The sequence below is a fragment of the Corvus hawaiiensis genome, chromosome 2 (assembly GCF_020740725.1).
Source record: "Corvus hawaiiensis isolate bCorHaw1 chromosome 2, bCorHaw1.pri.cur, whole genome shotgun sequence".
NCBI lineage: Eukaryota > Metazoa > Chordata > Aves > Passeriformes > Corvidae > Corvus > Corvus hawaiiensis.
The window spans coordinates 21519788-21540422 of record NC_063214.1 but is presented as its reverse complement, the minus strand read 5'-3'; the positions used below and the strand labels follow the sequence as shown (position 1 = coordinate 21540422).

The window sequence follows — 20635 nt, the reverse complement described above, 5'->3', positions numbered from 1 at the left end:
ATGTTCCATTATCAGTACCACAAGGGAACAGAAATTCTAATTTTCTTTGCTGAATACATTAAAATCTACAGATAAGTACCAAGATCAGCATTATTTTTTTTAATAAATACAAAATTAGCTTAATGCTCAATTATAATTTGAAATTAACAGCATCAGGTAAATTCCTGCTCTGCTATGCTGAGGCTTCTTATCAATCATAGTTTGATTAAAAAATTCCTGTGACCCTCTCCAATTCTTTCTGCCTATCTGGCCTGAAAACAGAACTTCAAAACTGGGCAAGTTTTGGTGCAGGTATCACAGTACTGGATTATGTTCTCATTCACCTCATCACCACTGAACCCGTAAACTCAACCACCACATCAGAGCTAATCCTTTTGCTAATTTGACATATCGGTCCTAAAATCAGTAAAGAGTGATGTCTTTTTTTTTAACCATCCCTTGAGTTACTCAGAAATTAGTTCATTTTTCCAGGAAATCTAGATGAAAAATAGTTTAATTATGCTGCTGCTGTTTAATTACTAGTCTTCATCTGGTTCTAGGAAAAATGATAAAGGCAAAGTAAGGCATATTTCCAGCAAAAGTACTATTAGCCCTCCTGATTTTTTTTCATTCTATTTGTATATCTAAGGAGCAGATGTCCTGGAGTCTGGTGACATCTTATGCTGCTGCAACACTTGTGCAGAGAGAGTAGATATTTGCTTTTACTCCTCACTGTTCCTTTCTTCCCCTCTTCATCCTTCCCACCCTCCCTTATTGTGTGCCACAGCCAAACCACACTTGGAAGACCTCTGATACAAAGTCTACCAGCCAGCAGAGGAACTTACTGCACCAGCATAATGAAGGAGTTCAAAGTGAGCTTCATATTTCCTTTTCTTATCAGGCCTGGGCTTCTGTAAGTTGGGTGACTTGCCAAGATGGTTGTCGTAGAGTTTGGATTTGAATGTCATATCTGTAGCTTTCGGGAACATGCACTCCTCTTCAAGGATAGACAGGATTCCCAGTGGCTGTGGATTTAAGAGCATCTTTGTTGGGAAATGTTTAGGCTACCTGCTTCCAGTGGCTAGGCAGCCTGTAAGTTTTATCTGATGGAATTTGAAGCCTGCGAAATTTCTTCTCAACCTGAGAAGGAAGTCTTTGTCTATTCTGTTAAAATAGAAACCACCCCTTTGATGATTCAGAATGTCACCTTTGACTATTCAGTATGTCACTTCTGCCTTAGGAGGCTTTATGATGGCTTCCAGAAAGGGCAGCTGGACCAACTAGCCTTTTTTCATTCATATCTCGGGAAGAGATGAATGAACCTCGGAGCACTGGGCAGATTGGTCTTGAGGGATTAGGATCATGCACAGATATCCTGCCCTTGGACGAGAAAATGATCAAATAGAAGACAATTTAATAATCAGCCTTTCTACTGCTGTTCCAAATTTCCTGCTAATGCAAGAAGCAAAATTTCGTGTTTCCTCACAGACCAGCAGGGTTTGATGCTGTGCCATAAAACATGGCAGAAAGAGAGATAGAAAGAAAGGTTATACAGCAGGGGACAGCTGTCCCCACCAGGACCACATTATACTCACAAAGAAGGGAAACAGAAAGGCATATCCCATGCTGGGGAGGTGGTGAGAGGTTTCTTTCCTTTTCAGGGTAGAAAGAGCACAAAGGACCTTACACATCAGCACGTAAGGTGAGAAAGAGGAGCCTCACAGGGCACAAGACTAAAACGTTGCATTTGCCCTGAAAAGCGGATGAGTTTGATATTAAGCATATGTGGCACAGACTAAATGGAGGAACAGCAGGGACAGAGAAAGATAAAAGTGCAAACCAGGGAAGATGATCCAGCCATACAAATTACCAGTTACATTACCAATTACAGCTTTGGCTGCTGTTGGCTCTGTAAGGCAGAATTAAAAAGGTAAAGCTGAGTAGCCACAAACACTGATTTTCCTTTGATTCTGTATTGCAGGTAGAAAGGCAAGAAGTTTGTCATGCTGCTTATCCTACTCTGTTCACTGGGCCGAGAGGACACATCCAGGGGAGCATCATGAATAAAACCAATTCAGTAAATACTCCTTAGCATGTTCATACCTTCTCGATTAGATCGATGCAGGCCTGCAGGTCCATGCCAAAGTCAATGAATACCCACTCAATGCCTTCCTTCTTATACTCCTCTTGCTCCAGGACAAACATGTGATGATTGAAAAACTGTTGCAGTTTCTCATTAGTGTAATTGATGCACAGCTGCTCAAAGCTGTTAAACTGCAGAAAGAGATAAAAAAGAAGCATTTGCATCGCAGTTAACTTGGTGGAACAGCAAGAAGGAAACTGTTTACAGCCCAAAGCATATGAGATGCTGTTCCCAGGAACTATTGGCATGTCCAGCCAAGTGGTTTTTACATCTGTTCATGGAAAAAAACCCATGTAAAATCATATACACTATTTGCCTTATGGCTTTCTCAGCACTTTGCCTTCTGTTCATTTAGAAAGAGAAACACCCAGCCAAGAGCTATCTCTTGGCATCTTTTATGTCCTTCCACCCAGTCCTCACACATTAATACTCACATCAAAGATTTCAAACCCAGCAATATCCAGGACTCCAATGAAGAACTGCCTTGGCAGCTTAGTGTCCAAGGTCTTGTTGATACGGACCACCAGCCACTTGAACATTCGATCGTACACTGCCTTAGATAAGGCCCCGACAGCATACAGAACCTAAAATACATGTTTCAGAATACCACTGTGTGAAATAAAATTCACTGTGGAACACAAGGATTTTGGTGCAGTAGCCTGTTTCAATGTCTGCTTACAGTTTAAATGAAATTTCACAGTGGTTTGTACAATCACCAAGGCATAGTTAGTACAACACACAGCTTCTCCTCTTATCTCTGCTGAATTTTCTCCAAATCATTGCTATATATGTGGATGTCTACTAACACGTACGTAAAGTGCTCGCAAAGTACATCTTGGGAAACAGCTGGAAAGCAAGTTCCAAATGATTTAATCCATTATATTTCTGTGGAAGTAAGGTATCAGAAAGCTCACAGGTCAGATGCCAGCTATGATGTCCAGAGCTACTGCCAGAATAGGTAGGAGATCTATGCTCAGGTTGTTAATTGACTTTTGCTTCTAATTTTTGAGGGATGCTATGGCATGAGCAGGCAATAGAAAAAGTCTGTCTAAAGTCTCTTCTTTAGCCTATGCACATTTACACCATTAGGATAGACCTCTCTGTAGCATTTTCCAGTTTCTGAGCCTGTATCACAGGGTGTCTTCAAACAGCAACTTTGATTGTAACCAAAATGCTGCAGCATTTTCTACAGTATTGCTACAGTTGTAGCATAGCAACCCAAGGACTTTTTTTCCCCTAAATTAAGAGATAACTTTAAGTGGATATTGCCTTTAGCTGACTGAGGTCACACAGAGATTAAAATTACATGAATAATGAATGAATGATGAGTGAATAAATAATCCATGGCTCAACACTTCTAGGTAACTATTCTCATCCAGAATTAGCTATCAATCCCCATGTGGCTTTACTGCACCTGGTTTCCTGGAGTGACTGCTACTAACACATCAGAAAAACAATTCTATCAAAAGCAGTGCTGGCCAATATTCCTTTGTCAGTCTCTTCACCAGTTTCTCTCAATTATGCCATTTATTTCCCCAAGTTTGGGGATATAAAATGAGAACAGCTACTAGAGGCTCATGTTAATATTTCCAGCAGCTGTCTGTCTCTGAAATGTTACAGGCAAATCCTCAAGGCTTGCAAGACAGGTATCCAAATATCCTGAAAGCGTCTCCTCACCTGTTCAACACTTTGACCTTTGGTCACATACTCGTTGCCAACTTTCACTCTTGGGTGCAACAAACCCTTAATCAGATCAGAGGAGTTGATTCCCATCAGGTAGGCAGCTTTGTCAGCACCTGGTCAAGAGAAACAAGGTTTCAATTGGCTTTAAACATCTACATGGAAACATGCCCAGCTAAAGAAAAAGTATTAAGCACATCCACTTCCAAAGACAAATTGGATAAAGACTTTGGTCTCTTAATGATTTATGTTAGGTATGCCTGTACTGTCCCTTATGGTAGGTCATCTAACTAGTTGATACCCCAGTTGCTGCAAGAATCTTCCTTAAGAAACTCTTCAGGTTTAGGGAAAAGATCATATCTCTGCACTGGTTATAGACAGTTTCAGGTGCAAGAGAAAGTAAAGAAGCAAGACCTGAAGTCACAAAAGAGAAAGTTAAGACAGCAGCATTTCACAACCATTTTGTGCAAATGGTCTCAAAAACAGAATTTGATCCTGTTAGCCTGACTGTGTCTGTTCATCTCCTGCTGAGTAAGGTCATCCACCACTGAACAAGCCTGTTACAAATACAGCACTCTTGGCTGATCAGTGTGCAAGAACAAAGCAAACAGGCTGCTGCTTCCTCAGCACACTGCCTCATACGTGCCAGACTTTTGAAGCTGAGGAGTAATTTCAGCTGTTATTCTTACTTTCAGTGCCATCAGCCTCTGCCTGCTCTTCTCTGGGTCTTTGCTTGAATTTCATGTTCCCAAAGTGCATGATGGCACCTGTGAGCTTGTAGGAACCAGCCTTCTCATCGGGCACAAATCCCAGGATGTCCATGGCTTGCTATGGAAAGGAAACACAGATATTTTGTCACTTACCTGGGCAAAAGTAGCGGTGTTTTGCAGCCCCGCAATCTACCTTTGCATGGCAGATATTACTATCCTGCCAAGGGGTATTATCACCCAAAGCAGCCACTGGAACACCCTGAAGACCCAGCAGTGGCAGGGGAACCAGGGCAAAGCTCTCTTCATCTAGCATTTTATATACAAAAGTTATAAAAGAGGGACATTACATGGACCACATTCAAAAGTGTAACGATTTACCAGGCCTTGTGCTCGATGGTCTGAATGCAGTTAACACCCATTCCTGCTTTTGCTTTAGTCCAAGAGTTTCAGTGACAGAAGTTAGACTCCTCCCAGCAATCTTCCTCCCCTGATCTAGGAAACCCAAACTCAAATCTATACAGACTTACATCTGTTGCCAACAATTCTTCTCCATCATCCAAGTTGTCCACTGTAACTACTCCTTGTGAGCAGAAGTGGTAGTCATATGGGTTGGTAGAGATCAGTAGCATATCTGTAAAGGAACTGCCAAGGTCAAAACTGCCATCCATTCAGGTTATCCTCAAAAATGGAGATGGAAAAATCAGCTGTAACCTACATTTGTCTCTGCACTACTGAGTTGTTTTGCTGTTTTTATTTTAATAACTGCAGGGCAGAAACCAACTCTCTTATTCTATGTTAGTCTGAAGACGTAGAGAAAGTGTGAATAAAAAGATTATGGAAATACTGCATATTAACATCTATTGTGCATACCCATCTATTAAGTTGAGCTCATAATTTCCTGTATAGTTCTACTTTCTGCCTTGCATGCCTTTAGGGATAAAAATCCCATCTAAATAGAGAGGATAAAAAGATTTTAGTATGATCCAAGACAGGGACTATGGGCATGGCTCCCCTTTTTTATAACAGACTCACAGAACAGTGACTTCCAGCACTCTTTGCGGAAGACACCTGGCTTTTGACAAACAAAAGTCAGAATATGGCTTGGCCCATTTCTCATCTTTCCTTCATATGGAAACCCAAAAATGCAGAGTTATTTTCTACAAAGCTAGCTAGCTCCAAAAGTACAGGCAGAGTCCTGCTTCCTTAAATCAACTGAAAGTTTCAGCCACATTCACCAGACTGAGGTTTCATCTAGATTTCAATCTTTTATATGCAGATATGTAAATATATGTCTATCAATGTGTGTTTATATGAAATCTTATTCTCCATAAGCCTGTCTTACTCTGCTATGTAGTCACTATGATATATATCAATTTATCTATAGTTATCCTCATCCATACTTATTGATATTTTTACTTATCCATATTTACATATGGATGTGTTTATATACAAGCACATACATTTTGTGTCTACAAAACACAAGTCCTTGTTGGCTTCAGCTTCTTCAAGAGCCTGCAGACATGCTCCCGCTAGCCAGAAAGGTGTGTGCTGTTGTGGAGTACACAGAGAGTTTATGAGAAATAGAGCATTTTCCCAGCACAGGGATTCTCACAGGAATCTCAGTGCAAAGCTTCCTTGAAATCTTTCCCATAATCATTGTTAATTAGGCCACGTAAAGCTTAGAGTGTTAGGGACTTGACCACGCACTGTCAGGATAATAAGACTTCAAAAGAGATTATGATTGCTATGGCTTAGTGGGAGTTTAGAAGAGCAATAAAGTGACTCCCCAACGCATTTTACAAAATGTGTTCCTTCAGAGCACAAATTGAAGTCAGCAAACCACATCACTTAAATAACCAGTGAAGGTTTTATTCAAAGCATTAGGAGATAGGAGCAGAGAGGTCTCGGCCCCTCTCTGCCCTTCTCCAGAGGGTCTGTGGGACCACACTGAGCCAGGGGAAACTTCAAAGGGGTAATTGCCACATAATCAGCAGCAGGCAGCTTTGAATATTCCCCCCTGCTACACAACATTCTGGGATGCCAGCTTTGTCACTTGGGGCAGAAAGAGGAAACTAGCTTTTCTTCATGGACCTATAAGCAAATCTTCTCATATGTGAAAATCTGGATAATTAAAGTTTTATCACCACAAATGCTTCTGGAGGCATAGCATTTTCCAGATGTTTTGAGAGCTTGGATTACACAAATTCAGTATAATTCAGTGCGACACTTTTTGCTTTTATAGTGCTAAGTTTTAAAAGTCCTGCCTGAGTCTTACTCCCATTAGATTAATCTGTAATATGAGAAAAGTGGTCTCTGCTACTGACACTGGAACAACATCTCTAAAAGACTGTATTTGACAGTGGAAATTCAATTTCACCAAGTGGAAGCATAAGGGCCTTTCTGCACATGGGTTTGCCCCCTAACCCTTTCTTATCCACTGTCTATTCAGTTTTGGGTTCTTAAAATCTGCAGATTCACACAATGCTTACCTAGTAACTCCGGTTTCTTTCCTGACAGGATTTGGTAGAAGATGTGATAGTCTCTTTCACCAGGTTGCTGGAAAATCACTCGGGATTTCTCCAATAAATCTACTCACACAAAGGAAAATTCAGTGAGAAAGACTCTTGTGGCTTTCAGATGAGCAATTGTATTTTTTAAAAGGAGGGAGTTTGCTGCTTACAAATCTCAATATCAGCAGATGACAGCTTGCCTGTAGTTCCAAAATGGATTCGGATAAATTTGCCCTAATTGACACAGAAGAATATTCTAATTAGTGCATATAGTATACACAGAGGGAAACAAAGGATGCTGCTTGAAGGAAATCATTTGGCCCAAAGAATTAGTTTATGCCAACTCCTTGGCTTTGCACAGGCATATTTTCAATGAAAAATATCGAACAATGATATTACTGTCTTCCAAGCCTAAATCTGTATACAGAGCTATGTAATCTGCTTGTGGAGAAAGGATAACAGTGTACTTATCTGCCAGGCTAAGACATGGCAAAGCACATGGCTTCCAGTTGCATGAAGAAGGTTTACTGTAATGCAGTACTCAGAGCAATAAGCCTGGGCTTAAGATACACAGACTCCTTTTTTTGGCTTCTCCTCATTTGCAGTCCTAACTTACATGCAACTACTTATGTCAAAAGAGTGCTGTGATTTTACACAGCTTCGCCCATTAAATTTACATATCCATCCCTGCCAATTCATAAGAATTTTGTAGTTTTTATTTAGTTTCTTATATTCAAACACATGAACTTTTAAAAACAATTAATTTCCATTCTAGCTGACAAGCTCCTTATACAATTGTGTAGCTTTACAGATGCTTACAACCTTTGATCCTCTCCACCCCTTCCAATCTAATTTTTAACAGGATTTGTTAGGGAAGCATGGGCTCCAAACTCAGGCTTGTCATCCTCATGCCATTCCTTTCGGACCTCTGAGACAATGTCAACCAAATGTGGCAGAGGAAGAGCTCCCAAGAGGATTGCTCTCCTGCAAACCTAATGGAGAGGAGGAGAGCCCCAAGGTGAAGGCAGTACAGCAGGGACAGCTTACTGAGCCAAAAGGGCAAATGTAATGGCCCAAGGGTAGGAGTACTGCTGCAGGGCGGGTCTGCATAGGGGAGAATGTGGGAGGGAACAGGGACCGAGGTGGATTTCTGACTCTCAGTGGCTAAGTACAGCTACTATAGAAAGGGGGAAAGACAGGCTAGTGGAAAAAAGGGTAGGAAAACAATGCAGAGGCAGTTCTGGGGAAGACCTACCATTGCTGTTCAAAGGGCTTCCTAAAACTGGGCTTCTGTTCATTTTAAATAATTTAAACAGTTCAAATAATTATTCATCAAGAAATAATTATTGATCTTGCTTTGTTTCTCTTTATTTTTTTATCATTTCCGTAGGGGTTTTTTTGTTAGATCCTACTATGTTATTCTTTCACTCCATGGAAATCCAATCATTTTAGTGGGCAAAATGCAGTTTATGAAGGGATTATGACACGGGTGTTATTAACTGGCCACTTTTGAATAAGACATCACTAGATTATGCTGCAGACTTACAAAACGTGAGGAATTGTCGTTTCGCAGGGTTTTGGCATTTCCAAAAGCTTCTAGGGCTGGGTTTGCTTGAATGATTTGATCCTCCAAGGTTCCCTAGAAATCAAGGTTGAAATACTATTGAGAAACCTACAGGCCACAGACATCTTTCAGCTCTAACTCAGCCATGCATTCACTTACAGAATGGAGCCTCTGTAACAGAGTGATTTATTTAGCTTCAACCCAGGGGCGGCACAGTGTGAATGGCAGAACAGCGAGACCATCAGTCAATTATGAGCGCTTAAAAGGCCTCGAACATTCGGCTGCTCCCTACTGTTTGGCTTTGTAGATTTATATCTTGTGCCATCTGCATGAGAAAGAAATCACCGAGTGTACTGGGGAGCATGTGGGGACATCCGAGGAAGGAGCAGTGTGTGTAGGAGAAGGGCTACTGAAGACAGTGACAAGCACTAGAATGCACTTGATTTAAAAGCACTTGGAGCTTGTAACATTTGGGATTTTTGGAGATGAGAAAAGCTTTAACTGCTGCTCACATAGAGTTCAGTTTGGGAAGTGCATGACTTTTCCTTCCGGGGCTCCGGGGGTCATCCATCATTCACCCAGGAACCACACCAAGTGAAATGCTGAGGCTCATGACCCATCTGTCAGAGCCCAACGCCAATTTTACGAGGAAAAAATAAAACAGCAAAGCTCATAACTTACCCCAGTTTTGGTAGCTGGCTGTTGACAAAATAGGAACACAATGGAGAGAAAAAAGAGAGAGAATGTGAATACTAACACAAAGAACAATACAAACGATAACAATAAGCAAGGTTAGCTGCCTCATGGGCACTAACACACCAGAAGTGCTTTTTGAAGCCTTCAAAAAGCATGTGTGGCTGTTACTTTGTATTCTCCACACATCACAATGATGCAAAACAAGGTATTGCACCTGGAAGATGTTTTATGTAGTTTATCAGCTCAGGTTGCATTTCATTTTCATTGTCATCACCATTTTTTTCCCCCCCAAATAATCCAAAAGTTCAAGTACAGCACAATCTTATTGCCTAGAACTTGTCTGTTTGCATTTACACTCTTTTATTCTTGCCACCTGGCAGCAATCTTTTTTCTCTGTTCAGTTAGTTGGTGTTTTGGTTCCTCATGGGACATTTCCAGAGCAAAACCAGGTAGATTTCTGCAGCAGAAGTTAAAACAACAAGCTAGGGGTAGGAGCACCATTATTGCATGAGCACACCAGGTTTTAGACACCATGATGAACACCAGCCTCATTGCATGCAGGAAGCTGGCTCTGGACAACTCAAGCATTTGTTAAGAAAGTTTTGGAGGCCTCAAGAGAATGTATATTAGATTTTGATGACGTGAGTTCTGTGCACAGACTTGAAGCACAGCTGAAATTCTGGCCTTAAAAATACAGTTCATAGGAATCAGTTAATTCACCACAAAAGAGCACTGAACCCTTCAAGTGCAATGAAGCTCGTAGCAAATAAGCTCATAGCAACACAAGATAAAAAGCAGCATGAATACAGTATTCACTGTAACCTTAGAGAGCACTTATAAGCAGAACAGCACTTATCCAAACAGAAATGCAGAAAAGCTGATTGAAAAAAAATCTTTTGTCAAAACAATCACTTTTTTGTGGACAGAAAAGCTTTCAATGAAACAGACATTTTGATGAGAAGTTATAATCCTCGTCCCTTTGAAGACTATTTTCCATTTGAAAAAATAATTTCTTATTCTTTACAGTCTCCCCATGTTCTGACCAGCTTTAACACAATCAGAAGGATATTTATCACACACAAAAACTGAAACTCCTGGGGAAAAAAAAAATAAAAGTGGCAGCAACAAGCATCTGTCCAGAACCAGAAGTGGAGTTTCTGCTGCATCTGGAGCATGGCAAGTTCGTGTTTGCATTGCCTTTCTCCCTTCAGAACAGCATGCTCTCAGCACTGCAGACTCGTGAGGTTAGTTGTACACAAGAGAGGAACCTCAGGAGTCTGAAATGAGTCAGCCACCAGCAGACTTACGTTCTTTTTCCCAGGTTCACCCAGGGCTGCCACTGTGGCGAAGTACTGGATGACTCGTTTTGTGTTGACAGTCTTGCCAGCACCAGATTCTCCGCTAGAGGAAGGGGGAAGAGAACATAGACATTGCTCAAACAGCTGCATCTCATCCTTTTAACCCCTGTCCTCCCCTCAAGGCTGTTCTCAGACTCACTGACTCCGGTATTTGCAGCCTGTTGCCCAGCCTTTTCTGTGGAAATCACATCAAATTGACTGAGTGAAGAGGTGCAGTTCTATGACAGCAGTAACTCGTTCTCCACACAACTGAGCTCAGAAGTCCCATACAAACCCACGCCACACTGAGCTTATTTCAGGGGCATGAAGTTTTATTACAAACCTCCAGCCTGACTATCTGGCATATACCTGTATACAGTTAATGACCTAGAAGAAGTAGAGAAAAGCTGCAGTAATTTGCAGCATTACTCAAGAGCACATGTAACTCAGTAGAGCCACCCAAGTCTCCATCTTTGTTCCATCTTTGCCAGTAAACGTCACACCTACTCCTTTCTACCTTGGTCATCTCCCTCTCTTTAGATGCATCTACACAACACTCTGAAATGTAACTTTCAGCAAGAGTAACCACACGAAACAGAAGGAGTCCTCTGTGTCCAAAGAGGACAGCCACAGAAATGCTAATACTGCAAGGAGCTGTTTTAATTGCCTGCTGAGTTGTTTTCATGCCTACATGGAATGTTCACCAGATGGGGATCAGAAATGGGCCAGGCTCCATCAAACCTTTAGCTACTCCTTTCTCATGGAGGTCAAGTTACCCATCAGATGGCCAAATTGACAGTTATTCAGCTTGAATCAAGTTCCAGGCAACTGAGCTGAGATTTTAAGAGTCAACTTGTATTTTATCAGGGTTTTTTCTTCAAAGTTTTTCACAGCAACAGAGTCTCAAATCAGTCAAAAAAGCAGCACTTACGTGATCAGCATAGACTGGTTCTCCCGATCTGTGAAAGGGGGGAAAAAAAAGAGGCAAAATTAGTAGGGTGTACAAATCACTTATTATAACTGCAAAGGAGTAACAGAATCAGTCATGCAAGGACAGGAGAGAATCACATGAAGCAAAGGCAGAAAGACAGAAACTAGTATCATTCAGAATGATTTCCAGAAGTGCAAGTTCCAGCCCTGCTCTGAATCCTTCTCTTGTGTTTTGCTCAAATTGGTATTAAATACCTGTAAGTTGTACATGTTCATCTGTGTCTGGGAAACTATAATAAAGAAAGTAATTTCCTGTTCTCAAAATATTTATTCTCTTACTCCTGAGTGTGTCTTTGCTCACATCTGACCTTTCTGTTCCTGCAATACTAGACCAACCCAAGTAATTTTGCTCTTTTTTCACAAGCTGTTCCTTAAAATGCGTATGTACCCCTCCTCAGCTGGCCATGCTGCTGGAATAAAGAAGCCTATTGTCCACGCCTAATTGCCTGATCAGAAACAACCATTTATTAGAACACTCTGCAGCCCTAATATATTATTAATCAAGTTCAGCAAAAGCTAAATCATGGCAGCTTCCCAAGTCACTGAGCCTAAATTCCTCTTTCCTTTTTATAATTCCAGCCATCATGGCAGGCTACATATTGAGCAGCCTTATCTGATGAAAGAGCATTTCTTTGCAGCCACACACACATTCTCTCTGCCCGGTGCTTTTTGCCCCGTCACAGCTGAGGCACTTTCCACTTTACTAAAACCAAGGGACAGCGGGATGCGTTCTGGTCAAGTCTCTTTTGGATTTATCCTGCCTCGCAAGACCTAATGTGAGCACATCGCTGCTGCCCTCTGCTGATAAACTCGGTTTTTTCCCAGTAACTCGAGGATCAGGGTGACGAAATTTCCCAGGGAAATGTGGAGTTCTCTGCCACAGGATTGGTGCCGGGACGCACGGCAGTCGCTGCGACACTGCCACAGGTCAGGTTCACGCCAGCCGTGTGCTCACAGCAGCCCGCAGAGCTTGCCCTCGCTGGCGTTTGAATGCACGCCTCTTACCAGCGTCATGGTACCGACCATGAACTGTCTGCAGGCTTATTTCTGAATTTGGGAAAGCGCTAACAGACCCTGGGGACATGGCCCCGTTTCTGTTGAGAACCGATGGATTCACTCAGATCAGACAGCTAAATCTGTGCACCTTACAGACAGCTACCACAAGTACCACAGGAACAGGCAGGGCAGTTTAAAAACAAAATGAGTATACACATACACATACATATACATATATAAAATCATCACAGACTGCCCTGTTGCTTGAGGACTATTTTCCTGTTTGTTACATGCTGCAAAAGCTCTCATACACCTCCCTGCGGCACAGTGACACCAGCCCAAAGAGGCGACAGGCGGTGCGAAGGCAGCCAGTGGCACTTACTGCGCAGCATGTCGTGGTACGCGTTGTCAGCAATGGAGAAGATGTGGGGAGGAGCCTCCGAGCGCCGCTTGCCTTTGTACGCAGCAACAACCTCCGGTTTGTAGACTGGCAACCACTTGTAGGGATTTATGGTCACACAGAATAAACCGGAATATGTCTAGAGAGTGACACAAAACCAGAGTGAAAAAATTCACTCAAGCTATAAGGCAAGAAGTCTCGATTAACCAAGCAGGATGTGGAATCGCCAGCTGCTGATTTGGGTTTGAATTCTGACTTGAATTTTAGACTTTCTGAATTTCAGAAGCTACTGGTCTGCTAAGTGACTTCCTAATTCATACCAAAACTACAGATATTGAACAGTTTTCAAAAGGAAAAAAAATGGTTTTGAGGTCTCAACCAGAAATGGAAACATCCCCTTCAGTAAAACAAAGGAGCAGCAAATAGTGTTGTGTCTGACTTTGTGCCTTCCTATTCCATGAGAGTTGTTTCCTCTTGAAAACAGACATTGCAATGGAAAGTTACAGCTTCCCTGTTTGAACTCCATTTTTAGAAAGAGAAACAACCTCCCATTATTAATTTAATGCAAGAACCTTGAGACAATTTCTGGTGGGCGTTCAAAGAGAAAACCACTTCACAGTGTTGTACCCCAAAGCTGTGGAACCTTCTTCAGCTTTTGGAGATGCCAGGTTGGTAAAAATCTCTTTATAGGTGCTTTTTGCATGATATACATCAGTTCACTGGGGCCTGGTCACTCTGAGGAAGAATCAGCTTTGAGTTGTAACCCCAGGCAATTGGTGTCAGCTGGTAATTTTTCATGTATTTAGCCCAGCTTGCAGCAAAATCTTCAAAGAAACCCAGTTATCATATGGGCACAATCACTAAATTCACATAGATTAATGAGCTCAATTAAATTTTAAAAGTTTCAGGTAAAATCCAGGTCCCTTCCCCTAAAAATAGCATTAGGTCATGCTCCCAAACAGCCTTGGCATGAATCTTCAGTCCTGTTTTCTACAAAGAATAAACCCCTACCAGTAAACAGATTAAGGCAAGATCCCAGTTTAATTTTCTACCTATACTGATCTGCAAACAAAGCTATGCTTTAGGCTCTACATGTCCATACAGGGGTTATTAGAGAAACACAGAAAATGTTTGACAGTCAGAATTTAAATGGGTAATGTTGGATTTGCTCTTCTGATGAACACCAAAAACCAGAGCAGGGATTGCCTGGAAAATCAATGGATTCCTTTGACTGATTTCAAACACAATTGAATGTAGCTAACTGAGAACAAAATTCGGGCCCTATAAAATTAAATGCTACTAATGCATGTTCTGGTGTTGACAGAAACCCATGATGTCATGGGGAAGATACAAAACAAGGGAAAAGGCCAGAGTGCAACAAGACAGATGTTAGCACTGAAAATGAAGGGAATATAACTACCGAACTAAGGGTCCTACTTTAAAGAACTTGTGTGTGTAAAGAACTCTGAGCTTGAGGCATTGTTTCTTAACAAAGAAATCCCTATGGCTGGTGTTGACATGGATTAGTGTTAGAAGATGAAAAATAAACTGGGTCTCCCCAACAACGTGACTGAAGAAAAATGTCCCACACCATCCCTTTCCTAGGCAAGCAAGCAAAACCAAGGAGCCAGGCACCATCTTATTCACTCAGTTTTGTCTGTCTGTATTCAGCCAGCTCCAAGTAGCATCTTTCTTGAGGTGAAGAGCAAGACCCTCACTTTTGTGACTTATCAGAGATGTAAAATGAACATGAAGAACACAACACGCTCAAACACGATGTCAGCACTTGAAATGCAGGTTGCTAAATGTACCCCTGCCGTGGCCCTTACATAGATCATCCAGTTGCTGTAGCGCTTCCTCAGGTTGTACAGCACGGACGCCTCATTCAGGTGGGTCAGCATAGACATGTCCTCGATCATGTCGAATTTGGGAGGGTTCATTGTCTGCACGTCATCTTCTTTTATAGTCATGGTCTGCAAAGACAAGCAAATACAGCAACACTGGAAGACACTGGGATTTTCTGTTGCTTCATACACCTTATAGGAGAAAACATGCTTTTCCCCCAGCAGAGGGAAGTTCTCCAGGTCAGTCCCTGCCTATGTGCACGATACCGTGTGTTTGCACAGGTATCAGAAGAACGGGGGAAGCCTGAGATGACAAAAGTAAGAAGCACGATGTTATGGCTGCAAAAGAAGTAATGAAATTTGGCTAGAGCCTGGGTTTTTAGCTCTGGGGACCAAATCAGAACTGGCTTGTTGCAAACCTCCAGTCACAGCTTGCCTCTGGCTGTGCGGTGGCTGATGCTCGCCCACCCATTGCTGCATTGCTGGTTTTCCCTTGGTGGTTTTTCGTGTGTTATCCTATCCTGAGCTGGCATCAGTAAGTGAGGCTTTCCATTCACACCATTTCATGATACAGGCAACTGAGCTGAAACCAGGGCAATTCTGTAGCTTGCAGCTCTGGCCTTGTTAGTCACAGATCAGACAAAACCAGTTTTGTACCCTTCCATCCGTTGTTTGCACGGTCACTTTGCCTTCGCTGGTTTCCGTAATTTCAGCTTCAACGTAAGCTTTCTTTTCATCAGGAACCCAGCATTTCTTCTTCCCTGTGAAATTAAGAAGACTTATATCAAACAGCAGCACCATGCCTAGCTAAGTGAGATTGCTGGATTACTTTTTCTGCAGAAGCGACACAAAACCTCTGGGATTGCAGCAGATTGGCAATGCTGGGAAGCTGCCTGATGAAGCAGAAGGCATAGGGCTCCCAAATGTTGTCTTCCTTTGAAACTACTGCTCAGCTTCCTCTAGATCCTTCCAGCAAAAGGTGTCAAAATATTTCACAAATGCTAGCTAAGCCTCAGCCTCCATGGGAAATCCATAATCATTATCACCAGTGTGCAGATGGAGGAACTGAGATCCAAGACCAAATTGAGGCGTTTGCTGAAAAGTCACACAGAGAATTTCAAACTGCTCAAGGAATCCAGCCCACATTATTTGACTGCCAGCTATCAGATTTAACCTTATTCCTTCACATTCTTCTGAGATTTATGTTAAAGAACAGCATTATTAATAACTCACACTGAGTTATGTATGTGCCTTTTTAGAGTTTGGAGCAGCTGCACGAGACTTTGGGCCTTTAGTTACAGCAACTGTTGTGAAGAGTGAAAGGCCGCAGTTATTGATGTATTCACACTTACTACTAAACCTCAGGGCTCATAGAAACCCATTTAAAGAAAATTAAATGATGAGAAACTAAAAGCTAGCATCACATTACCATACAGGCTGCAAAGCAAGTAAGACATTTAGTCAGGCCACAGAATCTCTCATTACAGAAGCATCAATGTCTGTTGTTTTTCTCTAAAACTGACAGAGATGATCCCCCTTTTAGCAGAGCAGTACCAATACACCTTGCTTCTAAATCTAGATAAACACTTACTTGCCATAGATTATTTTTATTTTTTACTATCTGGGAGTTTTTAATAGCTTTGCAGAATAAAGGAACCCAAACTTGGTTGAACCAGCTACCTCCAACAGCAGCAGCACAGCAGTGACAACGGAGGCTTTGCATCCTGCTTTGCTCTGCATTTCTTTGACTACATCTGTGTGTGACCCTTATCCCTCTGAACCAGCTCCTGGCAGCACAAAGGGGGGCACAACTCACCATCGAAGGCAACAGTCTGAGCCATCATCAGCTCCTTCTCGCTCTTTCGGAGGTAGGGAGCAGCCTCCCCAAACTCTGTCATATCGACCATCATCTTGGCAAGAGTTCAAGGTGGCACAGCTCACAGAGGAAAAAGAAAGGCACCCAGTCTACCAAAGAAAGAGGGGCAAAAAACCAAAACAATTATCTATTTTGTGAACAATATCAGACAACTCAGCATAAAATGCACCTGCCATGGCAAGTGGCTGATCAAAGGGATGATTAATGTTACACACAAATGCCTAACACAGATTTGGGACTATGCTGCACCTTTAGTTAAACCCTTCCTTGGCTCAGTTTATTAAAAGTCAGCCAGGTCTTGAAAGGTTCTACACCTCAACATTGGTCGCAGTTATCTCCACAGGAGGATTTTGTCTCTTCTTTTTGGCACAAATGGTGCCTAAGAGCAGGAGAGACCACTTGCAGCTGTGATTTTAAAAACCACTTAGCAGGAGCCTCTTCTGGCCCCTTTCAAAATCGTCTGGGGCAAAGGTATACTCTCCCACAGGTCTCCCTGGGGCTGTGCCACTCAGCCAATTCAAGCACCATCTCAGGCAGGCATTTTCTGGGAAACAAGGAGCAAGACTTCACTGCTGCAAAGCTGCAGGGATGTATGCTCACACTCTCACTGCAGAAAGTCAGCACTAGAGCTCTGCAGTACACTTCTCTGATTCAGGAATTGGCATGTCAATAAAAACAGGACTGACATGGCTCTGGGAGGTCCTGTGCTGGTACAGCTTCCCAGGTTGCTGCTCCATCCAAATTCACCAGGCTAGGCATCCCCCTGCAGCAGGGCATGGCCAAGGGCAGGTGTATCTGCAGAACTGGTGCAAGGCCTTCATATGTTTTCAGATGGCTTTGAGTTTATTAGTCCAGCTTAATACCTGCACTTGTTTTTGCAAATGACAAGGGCACAGTGTTTAGGAGTCTTTTTTCATGAAAGAGAGGGCAGGGGACGTGGGTCTCAGTGAGATTAATTTGCTGCATTTGTGCTGCCAAGTAATTAATTTGTTTTGTACTCTCTAAAATGATCAAACAGATACGTCGGGGTTTTTTTGTTTTGTTTAGTTTTGGTGGTTTTTTACAGACATAAATACTTACACACACATATAAACTACTCAGGGTGCTGTCCAGAGGATGTCTAAAAGAAGTTCCATGCTACAAGGTGCACGCACATGATTTTAGAATTTCAGGTATTTTTTTCTTTAAAGTCAGGACACCATTTGATTACTATTTAAAGCTGTGTAAGTGACCCTTAACTTCTTCCCGTGTTGTATTTACTGTGCAATATCCAGAGCAGCTGAATAAATTTTCAAGACCCCTATCAAGACAGACACTGTAGTCTTTCAAAATTTAATTCAATTTCTTTCTAACAAGATCCTGGTAGAGATAAAAACTCCTCATCAGCTAAGGCAGCTTTTTTTTCAACATGTTCCTCCTAGGGAACGTAAAGCCCTAAGACAGCAGAGTTGCCAAAGTGTTACATCCAGCCCTGTCCCACTGCTGCAGTAAAAGCTTGGTACCTTCTGTCTTGTTGCTGTAGAGAAAAAATTCTCTTTCTCAGAACTAGCCTTAATTTTTTCTAGATTTTTAAGTAATTTTTTACACCTTAATCTTTTTAAAGATTAAGCACCTACATAAGCACAAGTATCGCCAATTATTTTAACATCATCTGAACTGACCAAAATTCCCAGCTGGACATACAATTCAATGGAGGAGCCCCTCTCTCTCCAAGTGTGTCTCAGCTCTAGTGGAGCAATGAAATTACATCAGTTCATAATTTAAACAGAACAGCATTAGAGCACGTAAGTGTCATTTCACATTAAACGTGCAAATGCCAGAGGGGCCACTCCAGTGTTAATCTCTAGGACTCAGGGCAGGTTCTCACAAGTCCTAGAATACACTAAAGTACCCTGAATCATTTTTGTGACACCTGGCTCCATTTGCAGACCTCCTAGGGACAGTTCCTCAGCTATCACCTTCTTATCTCTTCCTTTTTCCCCCCCATATTCAGGGTGGACCACTATGGCAAGTATGTTATGGAGCAAAGCAGCATTCTGGCAGCTGGGAGAGAACCCCTATTCCTTCAGCAGCCTGGGTGTTTGGAGTTATGGCAGAGGCTGGAGCCCAGGCAGACCACGCCTTGGGGGTGCAGAGAACTCAGTGAGGCAAATCCATCGGCAGATAAAAGAAGTGGAAAAAATTTGTTTTGTTTATTTTTAAAATGCAGAATAGTCAGGAAAGACAAGGCTAAAGCTAAAGGTGTTCCCATTCAACCCGTTGTAGCTAACAACAAAAAGAGCCAGCCCTTGTGTATCAGCTGTGGGAGTTCCTTGAAAACGCCTGCTCCCTGTAGAAAGCCGATATTGTTACACAAAGTGAAGTGGCATGCCCAGGACCACCAACAGTTTGATGGTGCACTCAGACTTGGAAAGAAGGGACCTTGTCTGTCTTTGCTGGGGCTGTTGGAAGTGACTGTAGCACTGAGGGCAGGCAGGAATGTTGCAGTAGCACTGCCTGGCCTGGAAAGGCAGCCCAGTGATGCTCCTAGGGTTGTAACTCAGGCTGGATTAAAGAATGCCTCAGACCAATATGCTACTTAAAATTGTAAATTGCATAAGCCATCATCTCTTGCAGATGATAGAGAAGACAGAAAAGATGACTTGCAGGCACTGGCTAATCATTTCATCAGATGCATAATTACAAGGGACCTGACACTTCCCTAAGTAGTTATTCCAGCTGGTAAAATGAACGCACTGATGTTAGAGAAGAAATATTTACTTGCCATTCAAGCATTCAAGCAGCATCCTACAGTGACTACCACAGGCTAGATGTTTACTGATACTACTACTAAAACTTTAAGCCACATGAAAGCCTCAATCATATCAAACCCACGGTACAGTGTTAGAGCACAGCACCCACGCTTAAAAGTGAGAGAGGTTGGTACTCACCCTGGAGAGCACACAGAAAGTGTCACGACTCTGCCTGGTGCAAACTTTATATGCCCCTATCTCAAGGTCACTGCTGATAACTGTTTAAAGGCATCAGCAGTTTTCCCTCATGCCTATATTTGTCCGCTGGATCCCAGCTGAGGAGACAATGCCCAAGGAGGGGACACATGTGGCCGTGCCCTGACGAAGGGGGGCAGGAATGTCAGTGGGGAGTGGCGCACTCGGTCCCGGCCACCCCTCACCACACCATTCTTGCTCCATGACTTCATGGAAGAAGCCTTTCCTGCTTCTGTGTTTTCACTAGGGCAAGTATTGCTTTTCCAAGTGCTTCAGAACTTAATTATCATAGGCTTGCAGGGGTTGTGTGTGTGTAAATTAAGACTATTCAGACATAACTCTTCTGGAATATGAAATTCAAAGCTTTTTGCACCAGGGATAAGTGATTATTAAGGGAATTTAGTTATGTGAGCCAAATTCCCTTCAAGCAACAAGGCTGGGATGTGGATTCTCACATCCCAGCCAAGAGCTTTAAATCCCTTTTTGGGCCCCAGGAGTCTTAAAGCCAAGACTATAGGCTCAGGTTTGGGATACACAGGTGTTCCCCAGTTCATGAACAAGGCAAGACAGGGAAGAAATCTAAGGATGTATTGATTCTGCCCAGAAAGTGAATCACAGATAAAGAACAAAGTAGGCATCAATTTTAGTGAGTCCTTTGCTTCAGGAAACTAATTTATGAGTCCCAATTTAGGCAATGTCTGGCCTTCTTATTGTAAACTCATTTTTCCTGTGAAACAAGCACCATGAGTAACTCAGGTCTCATTTCATTGCAACCCATAAATAACAAAACAATTGACACTGCCAGATTGATTTGCTTTTACCAGCATAGGTAGATACATAAGTTTCCTTTGGTTCCAGCATAAACTGAATATAAAAGCAGAAAGGAAAATAAATACTGTAGATAATGCTTGTTGGCCACAAGG

The 20635-nt window shown here is 42.3% G+C and overlaps 1 protein-coding gene across 1 annotated transcript in view; it reads right to left on the bottom strand.

Moving 5' to 3' along the window:
• Nucleotides 1–19675, bottom strand: part of MYH15 (myosin heavy chain 15) — a 47842-nt gene extending 28167 nt beyond the window's left edge. Inside the window, exons 1-17 of the mRNA XM_048293744.1 lie at nt 19656–19675; nt 16666–16814; nt 15507–15610; nt 14835–14978; nt 12988–13144; nt 11551–11578; nt 10590–10683; nt 9268–9285; nt 8569–8661; nt 7193–7256; nt 7002–7100; nt 5040–5143; nt 4492–4630; nt 3800–3918; nt 2557–2706; nt 2083–2253; nt 825–1004 (exon numbers count right to left, since the gene is read on the bottom strand). Of these exons, the coding sequence (XP_048149701.1) occupies nt 825–1004; nt 2083–2253; nt 2557–2706; nt 3800–3918; nt 4492–4630; nt 5040–5143; nt 7002–7100; nt 7193–7256; nt 8569–8661; nt 9268–9285; nt 10590–10683; nt 11551–11578; nt 12988–13144; nt 14835–14978; nt 15507–15610; nt 16666–16759 (1758 nt within the window). The 5' untranslated portion in view covers nt 16760–16814; nt 19656–19675. The remainder of the gene's footprint in view (nt 1–824; nt 1005–2082; nt 2254–2556; nt 2707–3799; nt 3919–4491; nt 4631–5039; nt 5144–7001; nt 7101–7192; nt 7257–8568; nt 8662–9267; nt 9286–10589; nt 10684–11550; nt 11579–12987; nt 13145–14834; nt 14979–15506; nt 15611–16665; nt 16815–19655) is intronic.
• Nucleotides 19676–20635: the final 960 nt, after the last annotated feature.